We start from the raw sequence: 10,959 nt of genomic DNA, 5'->3' as shown, positions 1-10,959 counted from the left end.
AAATGATGAGTTATTACAAACAGAACACCCTAAAATTACCCAGATATATTTTTGCGCCCCATATTTAATTTTGAGTGAGCATCTTTGGAGCTCACCTAGAAATATGATCCAGGCATCATTCACATGATCTAAAATCAACGGCTAAAAAAACAAAAAAATAATGTTTTGGTAGACTTTTCTAGTATAACAGTGTTTTGACCTTGGACATCTGAGGAGTCCATGCCTGAAGAGTATCACACACTGTACCAAAACTATGGTTTCCATGGAAACCGTGCATGATGCAACATGGTCACACTAATGTCTCATCTTCAGTACAGCCTTCATTTTTTGTTTTGTTTAGAGGTATTTTCTCTTTTATCTGTATATCCATTCTGTCTCGCTGTCATAAAACAACAGCCAAAAACAAAATATGATGTTGAATACAAATTTAAGCTTAAACTATAAAGTTGTCTATAAATGTGTCTATTTGATGATCATATCATTTAACAAAACATGCTGTGCCATTTTAGAGAGGAAAGGGAAGCATCCGTACGCCTCCTTAAAGTTTGTCTTTGAATATTTGGAATGGACTACTTTTCAATGTATTTCAGACCACTCATCAGATATTTAGACACCAGCTACTGCCTCATATTGCTGTATCCTGGCAACAGTCCTTGTGAAGGAGTAAGATAAGGTGAAAGAGCGATTCTCTCAAGAGAGTACGTGGGAAATTAGATGGCTATTGGCAGCGAAAGGCATGTAGAGGACAGGGACACACAGGGGTGCATTGTGGGACAACATACAGCCTGAGGTTCAATTTGTAAACTAACAGCTAATGTTCATATATTGTTTATGTCAAAAAGGGCAAACATAGCATGATCTAATATTTCACCAGTATGGGAGTGTCAGACACTTTTCACATAATATAGAATGAAATAGAAATTAGAGAATGGAATATTTGGTAGACAATGATTGAGTTTGTTGGTGTTTTCCTAACCAAATATAAAAAAAATGTGTACACATATTTGAACATATCAAGAACACTTGGACATAAAGTAAAGTAAAAAATAAAGTAAAGTATATGTGGGCCCTGCTCACATTTCATTTTTGTTATGTTCTCTATTTTTTTACATAAGAAAACCCTAACAAATATGCAGTGTTTCTGTTCCAAAAAATAAAAAAAGATTTCGATTTTAGATATTTCTGATGAATACATAAAGATTAATGCATAGATCATTTTAATTTTGTGGTTAATTTGCGCTCTTAGAAATTTTCAGCTATCTCACCACAAGAGGGAGTTCTTACATTAAAAATAATAAAGGATATTGAATTTTATTTCTTTTACAGAATTCCATCCATATAGCATATAAAGGATTTTCGACAGGCCGCTTTTAAAATAATCATTCATTCATTCAATCATTAATAATGTGGTGTACACATAAATGCAAGTGTTTTTCATCTAGATGAATTGGCCATATAGCCTTAAAAATGTCATTTGGTGCAGCTGTGATTTATCATAAAATGTATTAATTTCCTTAACATGCTTTTTTACAAGTTCTCGGTATTTAAAGTGTTTAGAAACAAAGTATTTCCAGTATTTCTTTGAGTTTTGGTAAGCAATGCTTTCAATTTTAGAGTTTTCTTTTGTTAACCGATTTAATTTTCCTTAAAATCACATTGGCTACAACTAATAAATATGTTTCAAAAATGCTATTCACTTAAGCATACTCTACTCATGATGGTCGTTATACGTCATTGACCCATAGTATAGATATTCATAATAACTGTATAGAAGTATATAGTAATATATTTTGGTGTAGGTCCTAATGTTCTCACAAAATTAGCCTATAAATACCACAGTAAATCCATATGATGCTGAAAACGTTCATAGGATAGAAAATCATAGGATAGATTAAAAAACGTTTTAGTTCTACAGAGGTAAGGTGTAAAAATCGTAATAAGGTCTTAATGTCCCCGCTGCAATGAACCCTGTTAACTGATGGGGAGGGGCTGCGCAGTCTGACTGCAGACGAAGCTACATATGTAGCCTAGTTATCGTGATGAAGTATGTCTCCTTTATTTTCTGAACTGTGTGTGAGGGCATTTGTAACATGTGCTTATAACCAGACACTTCGTGTTGCCTGTGCACCAGGTGCTTATAACCAGACACTTCGTGTTGCCTGTGCACCACGTGCTTATAACCAGACACTTCGTGTTGCCTGTGCACCACGTGCTTATAACCAGACACTTCGTGTTGCCTGTGCACCATGTGCTTATAACCAGACACTTCGTGTTGCCTGTGCACACGTGTGTATTTGTATGTGTGTGTACAATGCATGTCTTACGCACCTAAAAGAACAGTGCTGATTGGCGGAAACGCTCTGACTTGTTTGATAGTCATCCAGGGTATCCCTTCAAATCAGCCAATCACAGTCTGTTGCCATGCAAGTGCTCATTCATAGAGAAAGTCAGCATGGCCATAAAGCTGCTGTTAGCGCCACAAGAACAAGCTTCTCTTTCATTCTTGAAAATTATGTAAGGTTCATTAAAATGATGAAAGAGAAATTAGTTTTGTGAGGTAATATAACACAATTTCACTATGAATATAAAATCTGACATATTAATAATGTACATAATAATAATATGGATTACTATTGGATTAATAATACGGTTTAATAATAAGAATGAAGGGGAAAGGGGGTATGTGTAATATTACATATCTAAACATAAATTAAGTAATGAAGTATTAATCTCGTTTTGGGTTTAGAATCAAAATGATCGAAATAATCTGCCGTCCATCCAGAAAAGGCCTGTAAAACGAGCAACGCCGAGTGACGGTCACGTCACACATGACCACGTCGGTTCACCGCGCCCTCGATTTCTCACGAGCTTTTAAGAACTGGGAAACAGCATAAAACGCACCCAGACAAAAATCGTGGTGCATGACTAACACGCACGAAACGAAATATGAAGAAATTTGCATTCTTTCTAGCGTACCTTGCGCCTTTTTTGTACAACTAGGTTACGCTGAACATTCCCGCTTCAGAAACGCGATATGGGCGTGGCTACTGTAATACTTGTTCCGAATGATTGGCAGGTTCCGAGACAGCGAGGCAGGCTCACGCGCTCTACATGCAAATGAGCCGCGCTCAGCCTTTAGCGGCTGCCCATGTGGACGGACACCATGCCTTGTTGTTCTCAACGCCCATTGGTTCCCTCGCATTGACATGTTTTAATCATGTGCTGATGCACTGCGGGCCAGGGTCGCCGCGCAAACCCGGAACATGGATTCGTTTTCGTTTCCAGTTCATTGCGCTATAGCAAGCAAACGGGAACACGAAACGCAGCGTCTACAGTGACTTAAATATCATATTGAAAGATTCACAAAATGTATAAATACATTTCGATCCCGTTTGTGAGAGAATTCTCAACACAGACTCCCGATCCTGTCAGGCTGCGGTACAGCGTGCTCTGCCCTACTTTTTAATCGCTGGTAGTATTAGGGAGGAGTAGCGCTGACGAGGGCGGACCTTGAATGGTATGTCTTTAGACTTGTTGTGTTTTCTGTTACTCCAATCGCCATCTTGTTGCCAGTGAAGTAATGTGTTTCTGATGTATTTCGGGAGCGCTCTGGATGTCTTATGACTGTCTTTGGAAGCCAAGTGGATCTTACTGTGAATAGTCAACCACACATATCCGTACCGGGCTTTGCATATATTTTTACCAGGAGCGCGCTGTGGCGGTGTTTAAGATGAGTATCGATACTCTGTTGGAAGCGGCCAGGTATTTGGAGTGGCAAGCCCAGCAACAACAGATTACACGTGGTAAGGCGGGGGGAACTGAGGATGGTTGCATAGGTCTCCAGAAGAGATTAGATGTGTGAAAATTCCCTTTGATTGTTGCATTTTCATGCCGGCTATTTCATGCACACGAAATAACCACATGAATATTCTCTCAGAATTTGCTTTGCAAATAAACGATTTATTTGTAAGCATCGGGGATAAGAGCTCTTTGTCTCATGGGTCATTTACATGGATTTCGACTCTTGGTAGGGTGCAGTCTTCGTGACTAGGGTACATTTCGCTCACTCGGTTTCCGGGTTAAATCCTTGCTATATTTAGTGTGCTACTATATTCACTCAATAGCGCTGCGGGGTGGGTATATTATCCCCGACAGATACTTGTACATGGCGCGTCGTTTTTTCCAGTCACGTTTAAGTTACTTGTTTTTTTTATTGCATTTATATAGGCTCTTTTGAATGTATCAAACGACCACAGCCTTATATTGCTCAACAGTTATCATTATTAAACAACGAATGTGAAAGTAAGCGAGCGTCGTATTTCGTTATATCCCTTGGGCGGTGGCAACAGACCAAAGGTTTTTTTTTTTTTTTTACATAATGACATTGCCGAGTGGTTGTCTCATGACTTTTAAGGCCAGCCTACTTTTCCCTTTACACTTCCTCAAAGTCTTTCGCGTGCTCTCGAACCAGGTTTCGGTCTTTACTCATACAAAAGTCATATGTAAGGTTTTACTGTGACGGGGTGTGTATTTATCGCTTTAAACTGCGCGAGGGCTTTTTGTTTCATTCTCGAGGCGACGTGTCAGTTAAGCCACACCCACAACAAATACCGCGTGGTAAAAGACCGCCTTCTTCGACCACGTGCGCGCCAGACCCCTCACCCCTCCCTCTTTTCTCATTGAAGACAGCCCACCCGACTAGCGCAGGTCACAACTTGGGAGAAAATAGGGCAACGCCACCCTCCCACAATGCAGAAGTTATATAATGTACATTTTTCATGCACGCGGGGTATATCGAGCCGGCGGTTCACTGTCTGCAAAATGAGTTTGTTGGAGTAAAGATGAATTAGATTGTCGAAAGATAAACGCATTTGTTGGCACGGTTTGAATAACTCTACAAGGTCTTTCTCTATAAATTTGCAAACTTGCACACACTTGCAGAATCTTGGACCGTGTGCAAAGCCCCCAAAATGCCCACTTAAATCTATTCAGAGTCTGTTTACAGAATAGTTTCTGGTCTTTTTTGTTGAATTAAATGAACATGACCTTTCACATTTATTACACTGTATTATCAGATCACATTATCTGTTCACACGTTAAAACAAATATTTTTCTTTAGTAGCATCACATTTCTTTTACTTTGGTGTGTTAGCTTTGTGGATTTATGCTCGAGTTCAATCTATTTCAACTAAACTTGAAAGGTTCTTGGCATTGTGTACAGATGCTATTCTTCACATGTCCAAATTTATACAAGGGCTTTACATTGTCGAAATTTATTTAATTGTCTTCGAGCTAAAATAATGTCATCATTTATTCACCTTCATGTCATTAAAAACCTGTGTATTTCTTTGTGGAACACAAAAGAAGATATTTCGATAAATGTCTGTGGCTAAACAATGGAAGTCTATGGGGGCCAAAGTTGTTTGGTAACCAACGTTCAACAAAAAATCTTTTGTGTTCTACAGAAGAAAGAATGTCATACCGATTTGGAATGACATGAATGGTTAAATCATTTTTATTTTTTGGGTCTCTTTAAGTTGACAAGTTCTTGTATAATTGAGTATCTGTCTTGTTTAGAAGTTGTTTTGTGTGGAAGTAGGGAACATTGTTATTGTTTAAAGCCTTTTAAAAGTCATATAGGCCTCTCTGGACTAGTTTGGTTATTTCGGACTGTCATTTTGATCACTTTTCTGTTTTCTGCAATGCATTATAGCCTGTATAATGGTATGTGTACGTTTTATGTTATTAAACCTGCTGCATGTTAGGTTCCTTATTCTAGTTACACATTTTCCACATGTTGATAACCATGGCAGAAACACACTTTTTAATCTTCACTGTCTAGTTAAAAATGTCCTGTGAACCACTACCATCGTATCCCATCTGTTGTCTGATGTCTCGAGAGCTTTGCATGCTTATTTCTGGAGAGCAATGAAGTGCACTCATAGAGTTATTCTGACACAGAGCTGTTCAGAGCTTATTAGCCCGGCTCTATGATGTTTGCACAATGACACGGTTCAAATCAAGGGTTCAAGAATGTATTTGCCGAGTGTTTTTGATTCCATTTCCTGCTAACATGGTATTCACTTGTATTTAGTATGTGTTTAGATGTCAATAGAGAAACAGACTGCGTTTCAGTTCCGGCCAGTGTTATATAACAATTAAACATGCATGAATATGTAGCGTTCATTCATCTATTCTGGATCATTTTGAAGCCGGTGCATTTCACAGTAGATATTTTGAGGTGAATTCCTGTATGTACTGGAAATGCATTTGCATCAGGTCACCCTTTTGTCTGTGCCGCGTATCACTGCGGTGCAAATGACAGCTTTGGACCGTGGCCCAAATTCCACCCCTCGCATTAAAATTCAAACGTCGATCTGCATCGTAGCTGATTATGTATCCACTAGGCTTAACAATAGATCCACCTGTCAATCACTGGAATCGTCCAATGGCGAGGTTCTAACCGTTCAGGCTGCAGACGCTGCGGCCCAGCCTCACACCCAAGGATGGCTTTGAGCTCGTGCAGACTGCTGCGTGATGTCACTTCTCTAAAGCTGGAGACCAGGCAAATCTCTTACTGGGGCTTCTCTCTTAAAGAGACAGAGCATTCAAGACAGTTAGCTCAAACATGTCGATGTGAATTAGTTCTCTTGGACTGTTAAAAGTAGACTCTTTGGATTCGTCCGAGGCTTTTAAGCCCCGTCATGTGTGAATATCGTATAGAGGGTTTTAAAGTATTGGATTGCAGGATTCTCTGTGTTAGTCTGCACAGCATACCGTGGAGGGCGTCTGCATCTCATTATTAATTTAGACCATGAGAACGCCTAGTCGGAGCCTACACATCAGCGAGAAGCGTTAATTTGTTTCATTACTAACCAGTGAATTGGATCCCTAGCTATGCAGAGGAAAAACAAGAACTATAGTGCAAATGTATAGTAGGATATAATGTGAGTATACTATAATAAATATAATTGGAAATCTCATGTGCAAGTTTATCCTCCATCCAAGTTTCGTCTTTTTTTATGCAGAACATTCATCCTAATCTGTTTTCAATATTTGTGTCCTGCAGAGCAAGAGGAGTGCCGAGAGAAGGCCCTGTTGTCCCGCGAGGCCGAGCAGAAGCTCTCAGCCCCCGTTATCCAACCTGTCCAAGTCAACCACGTGACATGGGCAGAAGACACGCGGCTCGAGGTGCACCGCCATCACCAGCACCACCCTCCGGTGGTCCCGCCCCCTCCCCTCCCACCACCCGTTCCCATCACTGTCATTCCCATCCCGGTGGTCCCTGCCAACCCCGCGGCATCTCCCCTTCAGACCGCCATCCCCCTTCCGGTGGTCACGCCTTTAGCCGCGGCTCTGTCTCCACCAGCAACCCCTCTCCTCAGCCCTACCGGTAAAGACGCTATCTCACCTTTGCAACAGCAGCTACACCGTCACTTAATTGCGCACATAAAAGCGGAAGTCAGCGGATTGCCTCAGTCCAACAACAGTCCAAAACAGCAACAGACGCAGGCGCTGTTGCAACCGTATCCAGCCCCCATCATCCCTGCTCAACATCCACCGCAGCAACACGCCCTCCTGCCCCAGCCGGCTCTACCCCAACCTCAGCCAACACTGGGTCAGCTGCAGACAAACCAGGCGGCCAGGTCTAACGGAGCCGCTGTGGATGATGCGAAGAGGAGACCGGGAGGGTGAGTCTGAACTGAAAAACGTGTAAAAACTGGGTTGGCTGTTTTATTATACAGTTGCAAAATTGGGTTGCTGAGTGTCCCGTACGGTGACCCCGGATGAAGTATAACATTGCCCTTCGGGGCATGAGGTGTATTGTTGCGAAGTGCAGAATTGAATTTTCCAATCTTGGAGATAATAAGTAAACAGTGTTTAAAGGAAAAGTGCACAGAGTATGAAAACCGTGTCGGCATTTATTCTTAACCTTTTGTAATCGTTTTTAGATGAACTGTTCCTTTCATTTTTAGACATGCGTATCGGTGACAATAATGTGCAATTAATAGATCGATTCATAAAAGTTTCCATGCGGTCTTAAAACATCAATGTTTCTTGTAGGGCTGGGACACGAGAAGTTCACAACAAGCTGGAAAAGAACAGGTGCGTAGACTTTCGTTTACATTTTCACGTTTATTCTTTTAAAGGAACAGTATCCGGTTATTTAAATCTCAGATTGTAAACCTGGTTCAGTAAGGGATGATGATCTCTGGGTTGCAGGAATGTCACGAACTCTCAGTTGCTTTTGCAATTATGGTGCTATTTCTTTTTCTTGGCTTAAAAGCTTTTGCTCAATGTGTAACAGCAGCAACAAATATAATGTTACAAAAAAGTCGCCTGTTATTTCCATCACCATAATACTTTACCCAAACATCTGTTAAAACCTGCATGATTAGTTGAGCTCCTGGGCAAAGTTGCCTGTAATGACACATTTTTCTCTCTGTTGACCGCAGACGAGCTCATCTTAAAGAATGTTTCGATACCCTCAAGAGGAACGTTCCTAATGTAGATGAAAAGAAAACCTCTAATCTGAGTGTCCTGAGGAGCGCTCTCCGCTACATACAGGTAAATCAAACATGTCTGCTATAAATGAGGTTTTTTGTTACATTTATGCATTTGACAGACGCTTTTATCCAAAGCGACTTGCATTGCGTTATGCTATACATTTGTTTCTGATTATGTGCAATCCCTGGGATCGAATCCATGACATTGGCGATGCTAGCGACATGCTCTAACCACTGAGCTACACGAAAGCTGTGTGAATCCAACATTAGCTGTCAAGAGGGTTTATCTCTCAAAACCTGGCAAGACCATTTCTAAATCTGTTTTCACCCCTAAATCAAAGAAACATAAACAGTTCTTTTTGACTTAAACCCATTTTTTATATTATGTAAAGTAGTTGTATCTGTGGTACTGCCTTGATGCTAATCTGAAAGATCTATTGTGTTACATAGATTTGTATGTACATTAAAGTAATAAGAATTAGAGATGAACCAAGTGCATTTCATCCAGCAGTTGTTATTTCTTCAGTTTAAAGTCCAGTGTTTTACACAGAATCAGCAAAAGACTCAAAATATAGTAAACAGTCCTTAATCTATAGATTATGTGTAATAATGGAAACATTGTTGAATGCATGCAATGTGAAGTCCAACAGTCTTATTGTTTGAAATCTCCATAATAACATGCAGGACACAAAAAGTGTTCCTGTGGATAACTTTCTGCTCCATATACAAAGTTATTATGTTGCTGGTGTCCATCTGAACCCTCGTATCTCCATATTTTGTCATTTTTATTTTTTGCCATAAATCATTTATGGTCGTCTCTGGGTTTTGCAAATATATAACCTATTAAAAGTATTCAAAAGTGCTTGACAACATAGTATTTAATCATTTGAAAAGTACAGCGTTTTTCCATTTCCTGAAAAGCGGCAACTTTGGACATCTGAGGTTTTCGGAAGGACCGCAACAATACGATTTCAAAAGACCTTGAATATCGCACATGAGTCTGTTATAGATTTACTTCTGTGTATTGATATTTTATGAAAATCACACGAAAGTGTTGTTTGAAGGTGATCAACACATCATGATTGCAGGTGAAACATGGTGTTTGATATTATATCTTTGGAAGTTGGGTCCCAAATTGAATTCTAGCTCTAGCAGAAGAGTATAGCTTAATGTTAATGCAAATTGTGGGCAATAACAAATAATTTGTAAATAATAATTAACTCTAGCATACTGACATTTTTCTTTTCCACTCACACACATTTTCTTATTTTCTGCTCTTTTTTTACTGGCAGAATTGTGTCATATGCGTTGGCCAAAACATCCTGAGCTCGATCTTTCTCTGTACCGGCTCACCGAGTCATTAAATAATTTTTCTTAACCTGTTTTCTTGTTTTTTTCCATTTCTCTGTTCGATCTGTTTTTTTCTACTACCTTCAATGTCTTATGTTAAGTCTTTCAGTAGGTTAAACAGTAGGGTTTTTTTTAGTATACAAACAGTTAAATTGCTGGTGAACATATTTCATTTTTTTTTTATTTATCACTGAATTATTTTTATATTCATAATTTCCTATTTTCTGGTCAATGCTGTATCTTCCCTTATTAATAAACATGCATATGTATGTCACAGCTGTATTTTATATCAAAACATACATTTTATGCAGATGTCATAACAGAAAAGCACAATGGTCTTCAAAATTATATTCAGCAACGATTAAATGACCTGTTTATGTCTCCTTTGGCAAGTCTTTGAGATCTAAATAGCTCTTGAAAGCTGTAAAACCCATGTCAGTGATGATTAGAAAGACCTAATAAACACAAGTGGGGGAATGTGGGCCGACTCCTTGCATGCTACTGCCGCTTTAAGATTCCTCTCCTGCCCCGCCCTCACCCGCTCTCCGCATGCTCTCGCATCCACGTGAGCCGTGAGCACATGGCGAGCGCGAGCTCAGTGACGTCAGCTTCTCAGTACTGATCATATCTCTCTCTCTCTCTCTCTCTCTCTCTCTCTCTCTCTCTCAGCTCTTCGTCTATCTTTCTCTCTCGCTTCTCCTCTCTATCTATCTCCTCCAGTCTCTCGGTCTCTCTTCGTCTCTCTCGTCTTCTCATCATCCTGTCTTCGTCTCTCTCTGTTCTTTGTCTCTCGTCAGTCTCCTCTCTCTCTCTCTCTCTCTCTCTCTCTCTCTCTCTCTCTCTCTCTCTCTCTCTCTCAGTGTGTGTATGCTAGATTGTGTGTCATTCCTTGTTTGAATAAAACAATAGCGCAGGAAACGCCTTAAAATACCATTTGATTCATGCATGCAGTCTGGCATGCTTGCGTAAAGTAGGTGACACATAATTGTTCACATCAATGTGTGTTTTTTTGCTTTCTGGGCCATGGCCTTGTAAGGTGTGGTAACCATGGATACCGCATTGAATAGAGCTAGTGGTCAGTAAACAGCAGGGAGTCCCTCCC

General features: G+C 40.0%; 1 protein-coding gene across 2 annotated transcripts in view; it reads left to right on the top strand.

Annotated features, from left to right (window-relative positions):
- Nucleotides 1–3,332: 3,332 nt before the first annotated feature.
- The window catches only part of mntb (MAX network transcriptional repressor b), an 18,324-nt gene continuing 10,697 nt past the window's right edge, over nt 3,333–10,959 (top strand). Inside the window, exons 1-4 of one of the 2 annotated variants that reach the window (XM_057359654.1) lie at nt 3,333–3,803; nt 7,070–7,691; nt 8,065–8,106; nt 8,457–8,568. In XM_057359654.1, coding sequence (XP_057215637.1) covers nt 3,731–3,803; nt 7,070–7,691; nt 8,065–8,106; nt 8,457–8,568 — 849 coding nt within the window. In that variant the 5' untranslated portion in view covers nt 3,333–3,730. The remainder of the gene's footprint in view (nt 3,804–7,069; nt 7,692–8,064; nt 8,107–8,456; nt 8,569–10,959) is intronic. The other variant, XM_057359655.1, reaches the window with a different exon arrangement.

This window comes from Triplophysa rosa, linkage group LG19, assembly GCF_024868665.1.
Source record: "Triplophysa rosa linkage group LG19, Trosa_1v2, whole genome shotgun sequence".
NCBI classification, from domain to species: domain Eukaryota; kingdom Metazoa; phylum Chordata; class Actinopteri; order Cypriniformes; family Nemacheilidae; genus Triplophysa; species Triplophysa rosa.
The sequence above is the reverse complement of the archived record's forward strand: the minus strand, read 5'-3'. Positions and strand labels throughout refer to the sequence as shown.